Source organism: Mus musculus, chromosome 1, assembly GCF_000001635.26.
Source record: "Mus musculus strain C57BL/6J chromosome 1, GRCm38.p6 C57BL/6J".
NCBI lineage: Eukaryota > Metazoa > Chordata > Mammalia > Rodentia > Muridae > Mus > Mus musculus.
The window spans coordinates 155,315,893-155,332,817 of NC_000067.6; the positions used below are offsets into that span (position 1 = coordinate 155,315,893).

The 16,925-nt window shown below is 38.5% G+C and overlaps 1 protein-coding gene across 1 annotated transcript in view; it reads right to left on the bottom strand.

Moving 5' to 3' along the window:
* Window positions 1-16,925, bottom strand: part of Xpr1 (xenotropic and polytropic retrovirus receptor 1) — a 141,788-nt gene that overhangs the window by 40,236 nt on the left and 84,627 nt on the right. Inside the window, exons 4-7 of the mRNA NM_011273.2 lie at window positions 16,271-16,494; window positions 14,446-14,595; window positions 12,707-12,790; window positions 8,422-8,503 (exon numbers count right to left, since the gene is read on the bottom strand). Coding sequence (NP_035403.1) covers window positions 8,422-8,503; window positions 12,707-12,790; window positions 14,446-14,595; window positions 16,271-16,494 — 540 coding nt within the window. The remainder of the gene's footprint in view (window positions 1-8,421; window positions 8,504-12,706; window positions 12,791-14,445; window positions 14,596-16,270; window positions 16,495-16,925) is intronic.

Here is a 16,925-nt window from a genome sequence, read left to right on the forward strand (position 1 = left end):
AGAAGAGAAGAGAAGAGAATTTTCTAATTTCTACAATACAGACAAAAATTATTTTCTTTTTTCTTCGAGACAGGGTTTCTCTGTGTAGCCTTGGCTGTCCTGGAACTCACTCTGTAGACCAGGCTGGCCTTGAACTCAGAAATCCACCTGCCTCTGCCTCCCGAGTGCTGGGAGTAAAGGCATGTGCCACCATGCCCAGCCAAAAATTATTTCAAAACTGAGAATAAGCTGGGCATGGCAGCACGTGACTTTAATCTCAACACTTGGAAGGCAGAGGTAGAACACCAGCCTGGTCCACAGAGTGAGCTCAAGGCCAGCCTGATGAGATCTTTTTTAAAAGACCTTAACACATGAACTAAAACTATTAAATATTCGTTGTGAAAAAAAAAAAGATAAATCAGCACAATGTAGTATTTGGCTGTGTGTGTGTTTATGTATTTACATATGTGTGTGTGTGTGTGTGTGTGTGTGTGTGTAAATAAATATAAAAAAGAAAAAATCAGATAATTTGAACAAAAAATTCTTAAGAATGAAAGAAAAATTCTTCTGGGGGACTGGAGAGATGGCTCAGCAGTTAAGAGCACTGACTGCTCTTCCAGAGGTCCTGAGTGCAATTCCCAGCAACCACATGGTGGCTTACAACCATCTGTAATGGGTTCTGATGCCCTCTTCTGGTGTGTCTGAAGAGAGCAACAGTGTACTCACATATATAAAATAAATAAATCTTTAAAAAAATTCTTCTAGTTTCAGACAAAAGCAAATGTGGGCAAAAGATTTAGTCATCCAAAGAATACATAAATGACTAACAAGCCTAGGAGAAATTGAAATGATTAGTTATTAGGAAAATGCAAATTAAAAGAATAACAAAATACCTGACATCCACTTGGATGGATTTAACAGAACCCTCATACATTACTGATAGAAATGGAAAGTGGTATAACCGCTATAGAAAACAATAAGGTATTTGTCTATAAAGCTAAACATGCCCCGAGCCTACACACCTGAGTTCCAATTCTGGCCCCAATAAGAGGAAAGAACTCACTGGGCTAAGTCACCATACAGGTGTTTTCTGACCACTATCTGTGAGCCACAGCGAGCACATGCCCATGTCCCCCAGTATAATAATATAAACAAACGAACAAATAAAAAATGTTAACTTAGAAGAAGCAAAATATTTATGAATGGATGAATGGATAAACAAACTGTGTGTGAATGACGTATTGAATAATGCCACAACATGAATGGATGTTGAAAACATGCTAAGTGAAGAAGTCATATACAAATACATATATACATGTTCACAATGAAGATTTCAGTTACATGAACCATTTAGAATAGGTACATCCCTAGAGTAGAAATAAGACAGTAGTTGTCAACAGCTGGAGCAATAGAAATCTGTGACTGAGCTTCCCTTTAGGATGATAAAATGTTTAGGTAGACTGTGCAGCAATGCTGAGTGCTTATAGTGAAATAGTTCATTTTGAGGTCAAGGAAATGGTTTAGTGTAAGCAAGCATGAGGAAGTGAGTTTGCACCATATAAAAGCAGGCATGGTCCTAGCTGCTTATAACTTAGTGCTGCACCATGGAGCCAGGTGAGCCTGGCCTGCTCACTAACCAGCAGTCTAGCAAAATGACTAGCTTCAAGTTCAGAGAGCAACCTGGCCTAAGGGAATAAAGCAGAGAATAAGAAAGACACCTGTCATCCTCTTCTGGCCTTTGTATATGCTACATGCTGGGTATACCTATACACATGCATACAACACACACATATATGCACAGAGAAAGAATGTTAATCTATGCAATTCTTCTGTGAAGCTTAAATGTTTAAACGGTTTACCACTCACAGATTTGCTGTAACATTCCACAATTATCTGTCTAGTTAACATCTATGGTCATAGTTTTAGGATACAAATATTTATGATCCATATTTCTACATATGAAGAAAATTGTCATGAACAAGAAAATATAATGCATAGTCATGAAATATATATATATATACATATATATATATATACACACACATACATACATACACATATACTTAGAAAGACTATGTTCTACTTGAACATACAAAATAAACAAAATACTTCTAATTAATATGACTGTTTATGTTGGTCAGTTTTTATTGTCAACTTGACATAACCTAGAGTCACCTGGGAAGAGGTATTCCCAATTGAGAAACTGCTTGTGACTGTGACTCTGGGAGACTGTCTTGACTGATGAGCGATGTGAGAGGGCCCAGCCCACTGTGGGCAGTACCATTCCTAGGCAGGTGAGCCTGGGCTGAAGCCAGCCGCAAAGTGAGCCAGTAAGCAGTGTTCCTCTATGGTTTCTACTATAGGTTCCTGCCTTTAGTTAGGGCTCTGGCAACTCTTAATGACAGACTGTGACTTGAAAGTATAAGCCAAATAAACCTTTTATTCCCAGCTTGCTTTTGGTCAGAGTATGTTAACACAGCAACAGAGATGCAAACTAAAAAAATGATATTTAACGAAAACATCCTTGAAATGTACACTTTGTGAGAAATGATTTTTAAAAATTGTCATCAGTGGCAGCAGCTACAACAGCAACAAAAAACGCTGAAGACATTCAGTAAGCTAATAAGTGCTAAAGAAATAGCATTTGAATAAAAACACGAGACTACATTTGTTAATGAACTGATTTCCTTTCAAAATGTTTCAAAGACACACAGCAGTCTTAATGGTTAATAGTCAAGTTATTTACTAAAGAACACAAACTTTGAACTATAAAGTCTCTAATAGGTAAGTGCACCAGTTTACAAAATATAACTTTCTGGCACAATCTCCCCAGCAGGTAGGCTGAGAATTAAATTACAACATTTTTTGCTAGACAAGATCAAAACAAATCCCAAGAAATTACAAAATAAGATGAGTTACTATAATTTCTATTTAAGAATAAGAATGTCACCCCTGTGAATAATGGGTTCATATAATAAAAGCTATATACTGTTCCATTCTAAATTCTCACATAGATTTATAATAAGTTCATAGTGAAAGGAAAGCTAACACTCTTTAGGCAGCTGTCTTGGACTAAGTGATGTTGTGTTGTTTGCTGTGCATAATTTTCACAGCAAAAAAAACCATACTTTTTTTTTTTAAACAGAAGATACATGAAGAAACAGAGTTAAATCAAGTCCCCTGTCTAAAGACACGGGGATTTGATCTTGGTAATTCAGCTTCAGAGCTGCTGCACTTGTATATAAGTCACATACAAATCACCACATGTCTGCTAACTGAAAACAAAAACGAATGACCCAAACAGAAGTCTATTCTAAACCTTACAACCATATCCTCACTGTACTGGATCAAGCCGCTGAATCTATTTTATTTTGTTGTTCCAGGTCCTTACTCACTGTTGAGATTTATCACAAAACAGTGTCTGCACTTTACGTCCCTGTCCAGACACGCTAAGCACTGTCTTCTAACAATAATCTTTAATGTTTCTGTAAATTAAATCATATACTGTGTACTTTTGGTGTTTGGCTTCTCTTATTTACTGTACAATGGTTAACTTCATGTTCCATAACCCTCACTCATAAGCTTCCGTCTGTGTCCCTGCATGTGGCCACACTTCATTCTTCCCCCTTCTTCACACCATCCCATTAGGTAAAAACATCTGTTATGCAGTTGACAGAACATTTGGGTTGTACAGTTACTAATGTTCTCGAATGTTTTCTTGTAGATGTGTGTCCTCACTTCTATTACTAGAGACGGATAATAGGTTAGTACACAGCCAGCTTTGGTAAACAGTGCCAAGCAGTTCTCTGAGGTGCTATGCCTATCTTTCATTTCCACATTAGCCCACGATTGCCACTGTACAGGGCAACGCCACTCATGGACACAGCTCAGTCAGTGGCTATGTGAGCAGTTTCTAAGAGGCTACTATAAGCAACATGGCACAAAAGAATTTCTTTGTATTGTAGCCTCCTAGGTTGTAAGATAAATTTATAAAAAATAAATTAATTAAAATTGATTTAACATTTTACATATACTACCAATTATTCTCACAAGAGATTTCAACAATCAACAGTCTTGCCATTAATTTACAAGTGCTTATTTTACACCCTTATATCTGCTGCAAATGTTAAGTAGAAAGTGAAATCTGGCATATTTTGATTATTTCAAATTGAGCAAAGGTTAATAGAAAAAAAACTAAAAAACAAAAATCCATACAGGAAAAATATCATTTTCATGAAACTAAAACTCTGAGATAGGAGATTTTTCTGGCAAATTATTGAACACTAGGCCATGTCCCCTTGAGAGACCACAGCAATTATACACATAATTTTTTATGTGAATGCGCAAAGAAAAGAGCCGTGCTTGTACATGCATTACTACTGCTGTGTGTCCCTCTGCCTCTCCACACTGCTATCTCCTCAGTACCCGAGGGGAGATAAATAAAGATAGACAGCTGGCTTTTTTATCTGTTTACCCTCCCCCTCACCAATACGCACGGAAATCAAACAAATAAAGGGCTGTGAGGCTAGAACTGAATGCTCAATGCTAGGTGTATAAATTGCATGCATTGAGAAGTCAAACCGTCACAATATTATAGTCTATGCTTACTAAGAACTCAGCTAAAGAATAAAACACAAACAAAACCCCTTTCCATTTAATTCACATGAAAAGAAAGCCATCTGCTTCTTCCCTTGTCTTACTTAAGCTCTTAAGGATTGATTTCTCCTGGTTTTTCAGTACTGGGGACTGAACTCAGGAGTCCATTTATGACAGGCAAGCATTCAGTTACTGAGCTACACAACTCACTCCCCCGCACCCCACACTTCTTTTATTTTTTATTTTTTGTCTGAAGACTCATGGGTACCAAGGGCAGTCATGAGACACATAAAAGTGACTTGTGGGTTGACTGGGAGATGGCACAGTGAGCAAAGAGTTTATGGTGCAAGTGAGAGGCTCTGAGTTTGAGTGCAAGGGAGCCACATAATTTTATAACAACAGATCTATAATCCCTATGCTCCAGCAACAAGATGGCAGGCGGAGATAGGAGAATCTTGGAAGCTTGTAGGCCAGCTTGTCTGGCACAGCAGAGGTAAACAATAAAGAAATCCTGCTTCAAAACAAGATGGAGTGATGCCTGATGTGGTCCTTATCCTTTACCTGTGCAGTGGCATGTGACTGTACTTACATTTACATTTATGCAAAATACATGCATGCGCGCGCGCACACACACACCCCCACCCCCACACACCAGATTTTAAAGCTACTTAGGGAGCTGGAGAGACGGCTCAGCAATTAAGAGCACTGACTGCTCTTCCAGAGGTCCTGAGTTCAATTCCCAGCAACCACATGATGGCTCACAACCATCTGTAATGGTATCTGACGCCCTCTTCTAGTGTGTCTGAAGACAGCTACAGTGTACTCATATACATAATAAATAATTCTCTTAAAAAAAAACTACTTAAGGATGAACAAATAAAAATAAATTCTCAAGAATCCTGTAAGTTTAAGGTACTGAGTTCATTGAGTAGATGAGGAAACTGTTTTAGAAAAGAACAGCTGTCCATGCAACCAACTAACAGCCAATGATGGAGCTGTAACTGAGCCTCAAGCAGGATTTATGTTCTTCCCATGGCAGCTAGCTTGACAATCTAGGTGAATGTTGGAACTGTAGAATTTTAATATATTTTATACAAATAAACTATAATTACCCTATATACACAGAAACAGGTTACAAAATTATCATAAATCACAAATATTAATTTGTATGCTATGGATGCATAATACTTTTTTGCAACTGGTAGGAAGGAGAACTCTCAAAGTTTTGGTTGTGAGTAATGGCTGAGCCGTCGCTCTATCCAGAGAACTAATAATACAATGAAAGCATACTGTCAATAGGAGAGTTCGTGTAAAAGCCCTTGCAACTAGGGTTATAACTTTATAATGTAAAACAGGCAATGCTGAGGAGAATGCTTGCAAGAAATAATAAAATTCTGTACATCATTTAATCTCAACTGGTTTTCTCTTCTATCCATTCAGACTTCCTCAATACTTGTTAAACTCCTATTATGCTCCATGTAGTGTTCCAGTACAGAGACAAAAGCCCAGGCATCGAGGTGTTTGGGATCAAGTCCAAATATTGCTCATACACTAGTGGGGATTAGAGACATGAGTACGGGATGCACTGTCATATCACAAGCATCTCAAGAAAGCTAATGTAAGCTGAAGGGATAGAAAATACAGAAGAGACTATTTTGGTATAGGGTCTCACTGAAAAGACAGCATTGAATAGAGATCTAAATGAAGGGAAGGAATAAGACAAATAGACACCCTGGGAAAGAGCTCCTTAGGCAACAAATGTGTTCAAAGAAAAGTAAATACATCTGAGTGAACTCAGGGGAGAAAGACAGGATAGGAAGTAACAAACATCTCAAGTGCAATATCCTTGAAGGCCTTGTTTACTCTGGTGGGGGAGGGGCTGAGGAAAGGAGAACCAGGGAAAGAAAACCACCGCCCACAGACTTGTGGTTAGAAGAGGGCTACAGTGAATGCATACTGTTATACAGTAAACAAGAAATGACTCTTCAGACAAAGACAGTACTGATGGATGGAGTGATAAGTGATAAAATTCAAACAGTATGAAGACACAGCAATAAGATTTCTTGATATGAAATATCAAATATGAAACATGAAAGATGTTTGGAGTCTAAGTGTTAGCCAAAGGTCATGTGTGCTGTTCCCCAGCTTGTAGTTTGCTGGGAGGGAGAGACAGGTCAGGCTCAGTGAGCAACTTGGCTCTCTAATACTGTGATCACCATGAAGTTCTGCCTTGCCACAGGCCTGAAGTATCAGGGCCAAGTGATCAAGGACTAAAATCTTTACAACCATGAGCCAAAATAAGTCTTTCTTTTTTTTTTTTTTGCTTTGATGATTTCAGCTAACACGGTGGTAAATAGGGACTTTTGAGCTTTATCTGGGGACTTAAAAAACAAAATCAAGGGTCATTTTGTCTATTTAATGGGAAATGCCTATTAGATAGCCAAACAGTCAATTAGATCTTTTTCAGAGGAGAGTGAATATATACTTGCGAGTCATTAGCATATAGATAGTATTTGTAGCCATAAGCTTGAATAATTTGCCTAGATAGAAAATTAACATAGAAAGCAGAAACATGAGAACTGAATATACTGGAACTATCCAACATTTCTTCCTTTTTTTTTGGTTTTGGTTTTTCGAGACAGGGTTTCTCTGTATAGCCCTGGCTGTCCTGGAACTCTGTAGACCAGGCTGGCCTCGAACTCAGAAATCCGCCTGCCTCTGCCTTCCAGGTGCTGGGATTAAAGGCGTGCGCCACCATGCCCGGTCCATCTATCCAACATTTCAATGCCACAAAGAACTCTATGACTTGGGAAAGAAACTAGAAAAGAAATCCTAAAGAAATTTAATAGGAAAAACAGGTGGGACATTTGAAGGTTTTCCAGTTGTGGCAAGGTGAAATGCTACTGAAGGGCTGCTCAAATTCTTAGGCAGGCTTTGTAAGACTACCTGTTGCTTGGCACTATATTATTTCTTAAAGCTGAGACTATTGTTGCTCTTATAGAAATTCCTTTTTAATTTCTTTGGGTGTGGGTTTGTTTTATTTTTTGAGATAGGACCTCATTTATCCCAGGCTAGCCTCAAACACACTCATATACTATGTAGCTGAGGAAATTCTTGAACTCCTGATCTTTGTACCTCTCCTTCCTAAATGCTGGGATTACAGGTTTGTGCTACTACACCTGGTTTTATGCAGTACTGGAGACTGAACACAGGACTTCACACATGCTAGGCAAGCATTATCACCTAAGCTCCAACCCCAATCCTACATTTAGATTTCACTGACTTGAAAACTACATAGCTAAGCCTCTAAAGACTGCATGCAGAGCAGGTATAAGCAGATTCTGGGGAAATGTGAGGAGTCTCTATAATAAGCAGAATAAATAAGGGTTAGTGAATGAACTTTGTAATATATTTATCTTCATCTATAACAAAGAAAACAAGTTCTTATATTAATTACACTTTTTACTTAGTGTGTGCATGTGCGCATATACCATGTCATACACAAAGATGTCAGGCGACAATTTCTGGGAGTCAGATTTCTTCTTCTAACATGAAGGGGTCAAAAAATCAGTAGACTGGGTAGCAAGCATCGTTAGACATCTTCCTGGCCCAGGGTTAAGTTCTTAATAACTGAACTCTAAAACTCCTGAAATTAAAGACTAGAAAATGATAGTAAATAGACATCAATGTTCTACAAAATTATATCCCAAAGGAAAAATAAACAAATGTCTAAAACCACCCCACAAACTTCTTACAGTGATTTTGGTAGATATGCTGAGTCTTTACAGAAGGACAGAATATGACATAAACATTATAGGAACAAATGAGTTAAAAGGAAAGAATTACCTGCAAACACAAGGGTAATATTCAGCACAATGAATATTCCACAAAATAGGCCAACTCTAAAAGTAGTCCATGCTGGTGCAGGCTGTGGACAGAAAACAGAACTCTGAGTAAAAGACGACAGCAAGCACATGGAATGTGTGCCACAGTAGAGTAACTTAGTGGCATAAACCTCACAGCTGTACAAGGACAATATATCTTATTATCCTAACCTTTGTAACTCTGAAACAGAGGATAATTCCCACACCACCATCCTACTAGCATAGGGACACTATTGAGTTCTTTTACAGAAATCTGAATCATGGGGTTGGGGGGATGTTCATTCAGTTAAATACTTGCTGTGTTGGCATGAGGACATGAGTTGGATGCCCAATACCCACATAAAAAGCCAGGCAGATCCCACATAAAAGGCTGGGCACAGTGCATGTTTGTAATCCCAGTGCCAGGTAGGTAAAGGCAGACAGATTCCTGGACCTCTCTGGACAGTGAACCCAGACAAATTAGTGAGCTCTTGGTTCACTGACTCTGTTGCCAAAAAACAAGGTGGAAAATGACTACAGAACACACCCAATGTCCACCTCTGGTCAATATGCACCCTCACACACATATCAAAACTCTAATTACTTGTCACAAGAACTATCTGTATTGTCAGTTTCAGAATGAAAGTATCTAGAAGGAAGACAGTAACTTTTCTTAAAAGCTACTTTAGTTTCAAAAATTGCACACTACATTCTATATACAAAAGGATGTCTATCATCCATTTAGAATGTTAGGACCAGCCGGTACAGTGAACCCATATAGTGACTGCCCTGTCTTTAGACACCACCCTCCCTGATGTCCCTCGATTTCTCACCGTGTACTTTGCCTCCCCACCGGATAACCACTTCATGTTTTCTCCCTAAACACATTCTTAAACACTTTCATTTTAAAAATTAATTTTCTCATTTTAAGGTTTTATACTCATATCAATGATATAATAAGCTATATACACTTAAAGTACAATTTCTATGTTTGTTCTTCTGGTGCTTTTATAGTTTTTCCTCTATCTTTCAGTCAGTTTGGCTATGATGTGTCTACGGTTTTGTTCAAATACTGTTATACTGAACACACTGGCATACAAGGAATTGCACAAATATTAGATTTAAAGTATATAATGATAAGATTTTTACAAGATTTAGTACATGTGGATATTAATAAAATCATAACCACAATGAAGACAATCAAAGACAGTATATTGAGCAAGGCATGGTGATACATGCCTATATTACCAGAACTCCAGAGCTAAGGGTAAGGGCATCAGGTATTCAAGGACAGTCTTGGCTACATAGTGAGTTTGAGGTCAGCCTGGGCTATAGAAAACCTTGTCTCAAAAAAGAAAAAACAAAAACAAAAACAACCAAAACAAGTAAATGAAAGTGAACAAAAGCAAACTGCTAACATATTCACTGCCCTATAGGTTTCCCTATGCCCCCTTGTTTTCTTTTCTTCCTGCCCAAAACCCACTCCACACGATACCACCTGGATTGGCAACCAGTGATTTGCTTTCTCTCTTTTCTTTTAAAAAATTTACTTACTTTTATCTTATGTCCATTAGTATTTTCCCTGCACATATATCTGTGTGTTTCTGATCCCTTGGAGATAGAGTTATAGACAGCTGTGAACTGCCATGTGGGTGCTGGGAATTGAACCTGGGTCTAATAGAATAACAGCCAGTGCTCTTAACCACTGACCCATTTCTCTAGTCCGATTTGCTTTTTTCTTTCATTATTCACTAGTTTACATTTTTTAGAGTATTAAGTAAATGGAGTCACATACAGTATATACTTTTTAAAAATCTGCCTTCTTTTTCTCTCTTGATTATCTTTTCAGGTTGAATAGTAATGAATTGTTCAGATATTGCACAATTGTTTATCCATTTATCTACTGATGGGCATGAGTTGTTTACAGCTTTGGCTATTATGGATCAAGGTGCTATGAAAACTTATATACAAAGTCTTTTTGTGGATATACACTTGCATTTGTCTTAGATAAGTACCTAGGAATACACCAGCCAGTCATGTGGTAGATGTACATTTAACTGTTTAGGAAACTCCTCAACTGAATGCTAACGGGTGATAACTTTACTCCATCAGCAGCAGAGGAGATGGGAGTCTGTTCCTCTGAGCAAGGTGTGAGTATCCCTCTGTGGTTTTAGTCTGCACATCTTGACAGTGCTGACTGAGCAACTTGTCCTGCTCCTGTTTTAGGCCTGCACAGCACTGTCGAGGTTCAGGTTATTTGCTCACTCCTGAGTATTGGCGTTCTCCATGTGTTCTTAGTAAAATACGTTGTTTACCAGATAGGTTTTATAAATATTTTCTCCTAGTTGGATACTCTTCATTCTCCTTAACAGAGTCTACTGAAGATATGTTTGTAACTTTGATGAGGTGCTTTGATGTCATTTCTGAGAAGCCTTTGTGTCTCCGAAAGTTGCCATGACTTGTCTCCTAATTTTCTTATAAAACTTTGTAGCTTTTTTTTTGGTTTTGTTTTGTTTTGTTTTTTTGAGACAGGGTTTCTCTGTATAGCCCTGGCTGTCCTAGAACTCACTTTGTAGACCAGGCTGGCCTCGAACTCAGAAATCCGCCTGCCTCTGCCTCCCAAGTGCTGGGATTAAAGGTGTGTGCCACCACGCCCGGCTAAACTTTGTAGTTTTAGGTTTACTTTAGGTCCATGTTTTCATTTTGCATAGGGAATCCAACTGCCCAGGCTATCTGTTGAACACTTTATTCTTCCTCTACTGGCAATGCTTTATGTCTGTACTGAAAACTAGTTGTATAAACATATTCATCTATTTTTAGATTCTATCCCGTTCCACTGAAGTATCATCTGTCTATCTTAGCCCTACCTTGATTACTTCGGCTTTAACAGGTTTTTATACCAGGTAGTGCTAATATTGCAACCTTCTAATTTGTTCCAAAATATACTGGCTACTCTAGATCTTTTGCATTTCCATGCATTTTAAAACTAACTTACCAATCTACACACACACACACACACACACACACACACACACACACACACACACACACTCACAGAGTTTTTTAGATGGATTATTCTGTATATCCAAAATTAAGAAATGGCTTCCTAAAAGAACTGAGCTTACCCATACACCCACAACCCAATCTACCTTTCATTTAAACGATCTGTCGTTTACTTCAGCAATGTTCTGTAATTTCTAACATAAAAGTCTTTCACATCCTTTGCCAAGACTATTACTATACATTTCTTACACTGTGGCATTACTGGGGAAGTCTGTTACTTTCAATTGTACTTGATGCGCAGTCACACTCGATCATGTGCAGAGCCTGACACCGCACTCTGCAGGCTCACTACGCCCTGATTAGCTGTAGTACCTATACGGATCATTCCATTTTCTACAGAGATCATTAAATCACTGATAACAAACATAACAGCAAAACAACAAAACCTCCAGCACCTTTACGTCTTTCTTTCTAACCTGAATGCCTTTTCTGGCCTTTTCTGACCTTATCACATTGGCTATAATCACTGGGAAAAGGTTTAGTGACAGTCCTAAGACTGAATATACAATTTGTTCCTGGTCTTGTAAGGGAAGTCTCAGTGTTTTCCTATTAAGTATAACATTAATTCTAATTTTTCATACATGCTGGTTATTATATATAAACTCTTCATTATTAATTTTAATACATTGTTATCACACAAAATACTCTATGATAAAAATTATTTTAATTACTGAGACATGTTTGAGACAGAGCTATATAAACAGCATTTAATGAACCCCCTCACCCTCCTCTTTTACAGGGGGCACAGCTGTTGTTTTGGAAACCCAGTACATCTACATCCCCCATATCATGAACAACAACAAAAAGCCTCATCCCAGCTGATAATACCAAGGAGCAAGTATGTCTAAGAAGAAGCAGGGGCGGGAGCTGGGGCAGCACCAAGAGAAAGGGGCAAAGCTCTGTAATTGATTACTGCAGGAAAGCTCAATTTGACTTTTTCCTTCTCTCCTTTCTTTCCTTTCCTCCTCCCCTTTTCTTTCCTTGACACAGGCTGGCCCTGAATGAATGGTTATCTTGCCTTAGCCTCCCAAACACAGGAATAAAACACGTGTCACCATGCCTGGATCCTAGAATTAATTTTCTTTTTTTAAATGAGAATAGTAGCAACTACTTACAAAATCTTTTAAGGTAATGATACCAGGCAACAGCAATATTGTGTTATTAAATATGCAAAAGGAAACAAAGCCCCGGAAGTGAGTACTAACCTGAGCAGCTCCCAATGGAGGGACCCGTAACCGCTTCATAGCCTTTTGTCTGTCACCATCTTCAAGTTCATTGGTGACCACAGCCTAAAAGAGAAATGATCAAGGTTTTTATAAGTTATTATGTGTATAATGTCTTGATAGCCTCTTGAAAAGTATACTGACAAGCAAAAGAAAAAGACCTTAAATAAGAGCATAGGTACTCAGGCTAGAGAGATGGCTCAGTGGTTAAGAGCACTGACTGCTCTTCCAGAGGCCATGAGTTTAATTCCCAGCAACCATCTGTTGGTTTACAACCATCTGTAATGGGATCTGATACCCTCTTCTGGTATCTGAAGACAGCTACAGTGTACTCATATAAATAAAATAAATCTTAAAAAAAAATAAAAGGAGCATAGGTACTCTAAGCCAGCAATTTACAAAAACCTGCAGGACAAAAATGGTGAATTACTTCTTTAAAATACACACAAGAACTCTCAACTGAGGAAACTCAAATGTTGGAGAAGCACCTAAAGAAATGTTCAACATCCTTAGTCATCAGAGAAATGTAAATCAAAATGACCCTGAGATTCCACCTCACACCAGTCAGAATGGCTAAGATCAAAAACTCAGGTGACAGCAGGAGCTGGTGAGGATGTGGAGAAAGAGAAACACTCCTCCATTGCTGGTGGGATTGCAAGGTGGTATAATCACTCTGGAAATAAGTCTGGCGGTTCCTCAGAAAAATTGGACATAGTAACCAGCTATACCACTCCTGGGCATATAACCAGAAGATGCTCCAACATGTAATAAGGACATGCTCCACTATGTTCATAGCGGCCTTATTTATAATAGCCAGAAGCTGGAAACAACCCAGATGCCCCTCTACAGAGGAATGGATACAGAAAATGTGGTACATTTAAAGACTGGAATACTACAATACAATGACTTTATGAAATTCGCAGGCAAATGGATGGATCTAGAAAATATCATCCTGAATGAGGTAACTCAGTCACAAAAGAACACACGTGGTATGTATCACTGATATGTGGATATTAGGCAAGAGCTTGGAACACCCACGATACCTCCTGTAATGTCGAAAGGTGGCAGTTACTGATCTTACTTCAAGTCTAATAAGTTTGGAGATTAAACCTTTTCTCAACTTGTGCTGTTCATATTGACAAGCTTCCATCTATAAAGCTTCATTGTGATTTAACAAACATAATCTTCCCACATACAAGGAACTACTGGACATTTATTTGACATAGGCGAAATTATTTGGAATAATAAAACAGGAACTTTTCCTGAAGTTGTAATTTATACTGTGTGGCTTCTTTTTCATGTTTCATCTAGGCTTCTAGAAGTATAGTAAATTTGGTTTGTTAAATTGTGAAGGCGCTAGAATTACATGAACATACCACCTTAAATAAAGGCCAGTTCTGTAAGATTACACTGCTATTTGTAAAGTTATGCCTTCGCAGCATTTCCAATGCTGTTGAACTTCATGTCCCCAACCTAGCTTGGTGAGGGTTGTAACTGTTTCCAAGTACTTGTACACTGGAAGTTTGAATGTGTAACAATATTTAATGTAATTAGAGAGAGTCCCTCCTGTTGTTGCAGGGTTTAAGAAAACTGGCCCATTATTATAGTCATGTGATTTTTCTGTACTGTTAAACTTCATTGTAATAAAATGAGACAAAAAAAAAAAAACCCGCACACACAATGGAAACTGAACATATATGGCAAGCAAGCAGGTGTTGTACCTCAGTCTCAGAAATGAGCTGGTTAATTTTCTTGCATGTATAAAATGGGGCCACCTCTACATGAATCACTCGCCAATCTGCTCCACGAGATGTTTCCAGGATCTTGTCATGCTTTTTGAGGATTTTCCGAAACCCTGTAAAATTCAGATTCTATAGGAAGAAGAGAGAAACACAATCATCATGGTAGTGTCATTGAAGGAGATGAAAGCAGGGAAGCAGCAGTGATGACCGAGCACACTGAGCCTCGGGAGCACCAGCGCCAGCCTTCCCAGATGCACCGCCACACTGCTGGCGGGGGTCAGCTCCCTGGGCATGGGTTCTCATTTCTCTTCCAAGTAAATGAATGAAAATCCTAAGTTCCAAACATTTTTATTTCCAACTTTCCCACATATAACCATTTCAAAATGGGTTGTTGTACTGCTTTGGCCAAGAGTCCTTTCAGAAAATGAAAATGTCTTGAATTCATCATTCACTGAATCCATTTAATCCTTTGTTTTTTTGAGGGCTGTTTCCTCTCTCTCTCTCTCTCTCTCACACCTCTCTCTCTTCTCTCTCTCCTTCCCTCATTCCCTTCTTCTCTATCTCTCCTTCACTCTCTCCCTCCTTCCCCTTCAGTAGTAAAGAAGAGATTTTCACTGCTATAGGCATGAACTACAGACTCCTATCTAGTTCTCTCAACTTTCACTTTCTTTCCATTCATCTCAGCTTAGGGATGTAAGTGAGAAGGAGAGGCCAGAGGAAAGGCAGAAAGGACCACTGCACAGGTAGTAACAAGGGTGGAAACTTCTTCACCTTCCTTTAACTTCTACAAAATCAAGAGACTGCATTTTCCTAGACCCCAGTCACTTGTGCTCATCATCTGAAATGGTAGGAAAGCATGGATTGAAGGTCTAGATTAGATCTACGTGAGGTCATCTGTATCTGCTCAGGGTTCTTGCTCATTTGTTAGAATCTATTCCTCGTACCATAATGCATCATGAAACTGGTGTGTGTGTTTGCATGCAGTGTAGTATAGGTCCATGCATGTGTGTAGATTTCCCCATCTTTCCTTTTTCGTTCAGATGGGGTCTCTGATGAACAGACTGGCCAGCCAATACTTGCCAGGGATCCTCTTGCCTCCCTGCCCCCAACCTGGGATTATAGGCCTTTTTACTTTGGTTTTAGGAATCTAAGTCAGTTCTTTATGTTTTCATGAAAAACACTATCCCCAGCCCTAGATATGGCTTTATAATTTCATTTCTTCCTCATTTTAAAACAAATATATTCTTGGGGCTGAAGAAATTGCTCAGTGGTAAAAGTATATGTGGTGTTCTTGCCGAGTACTGGATTCAATCCCAGAACATACATCAGACAGTCATAACTGCCTGTAACTCTGATCTGATGCTCTCTTTAGTATGGATGGATACTGCATGCATTCAACATACATACAGATAAACACACACACACATTTTTAAATAGGGATATTTTCTTACAGAATTAATAGAACAGAATTTTAAAAATATCCTCGCATTTGTATTTATGAAAGTTCTGCCTGCATGGATATAAGTGCAGAGTGTGTGTGTCTGGTGCCCTGAGAGGCCATTAGGTCCCTCTGGGAGAGCATGCACACACACAAACTGCTTAAAAAACAAGTCTTATTAATAGTTTTAATTCTTCTAATACATGGTTGTTGGTTTTTGTTTTTCTTTCCACAAAGACATCTAAATTCCAAGAACCCGAAGAATAAAGATGATTTCAATCTTTAGAGGATTCAGTATAGACCAAGGTAATTCTACTTACTGGAATCTTATTTTACAATGCCATTCTGTAGGATAAGACTAAGCACCTGATAGTTCTGCAGCAGGATGAGACTGAGGTAGAACTCGCTGAAGGCCAGCTTAAGGTCTTTAATGTTCCTATGTTGGACACGCTCCTCGTGGGACAGGTGGAACACTGGCTTTCTGCGCTGTCGCAATGTCGTGACACCACTGCTTTCTTTCTGCACATCCAGCGATGACTGAAGCTCATTCTGAAGTGTAGCAAACCTGCGCTGAGCCTCTGCCAGCTTCTCTATAAGGAAAGAGCATTATCCAATCAGGTTAAAGATATAGATGCAAATAAAATGCCCATACATATAAAGCTTTTTAGAAGTCTAAAAATAAAGTGTATTCATCTACTAATCTTGTTTTATAAAAGTGATAAAAACACTCAATTTTGATCATTTTTATTTCATTGAATTCTAAATTTTTCTTGTTTATACTAATTTGGTTGCCTAGAATTTCTAGGGAAAACATTATACAAGATATGCAGAATATGATAAGAGAAAGCATTTTGGCCCAAAACCTGTGCATTCTACCTTAAGCTTCCCTCCCTGGGAAGTCGTTTCTGCATCCTTTCTTTTCATAGATAAGACAATGTAGAGTCACTAAGAGTGAAAACATGAAAGAGTACAACTATTATGAATTTGGAAAACAGTTCTCAATAAGTTAAACAAGGAATTT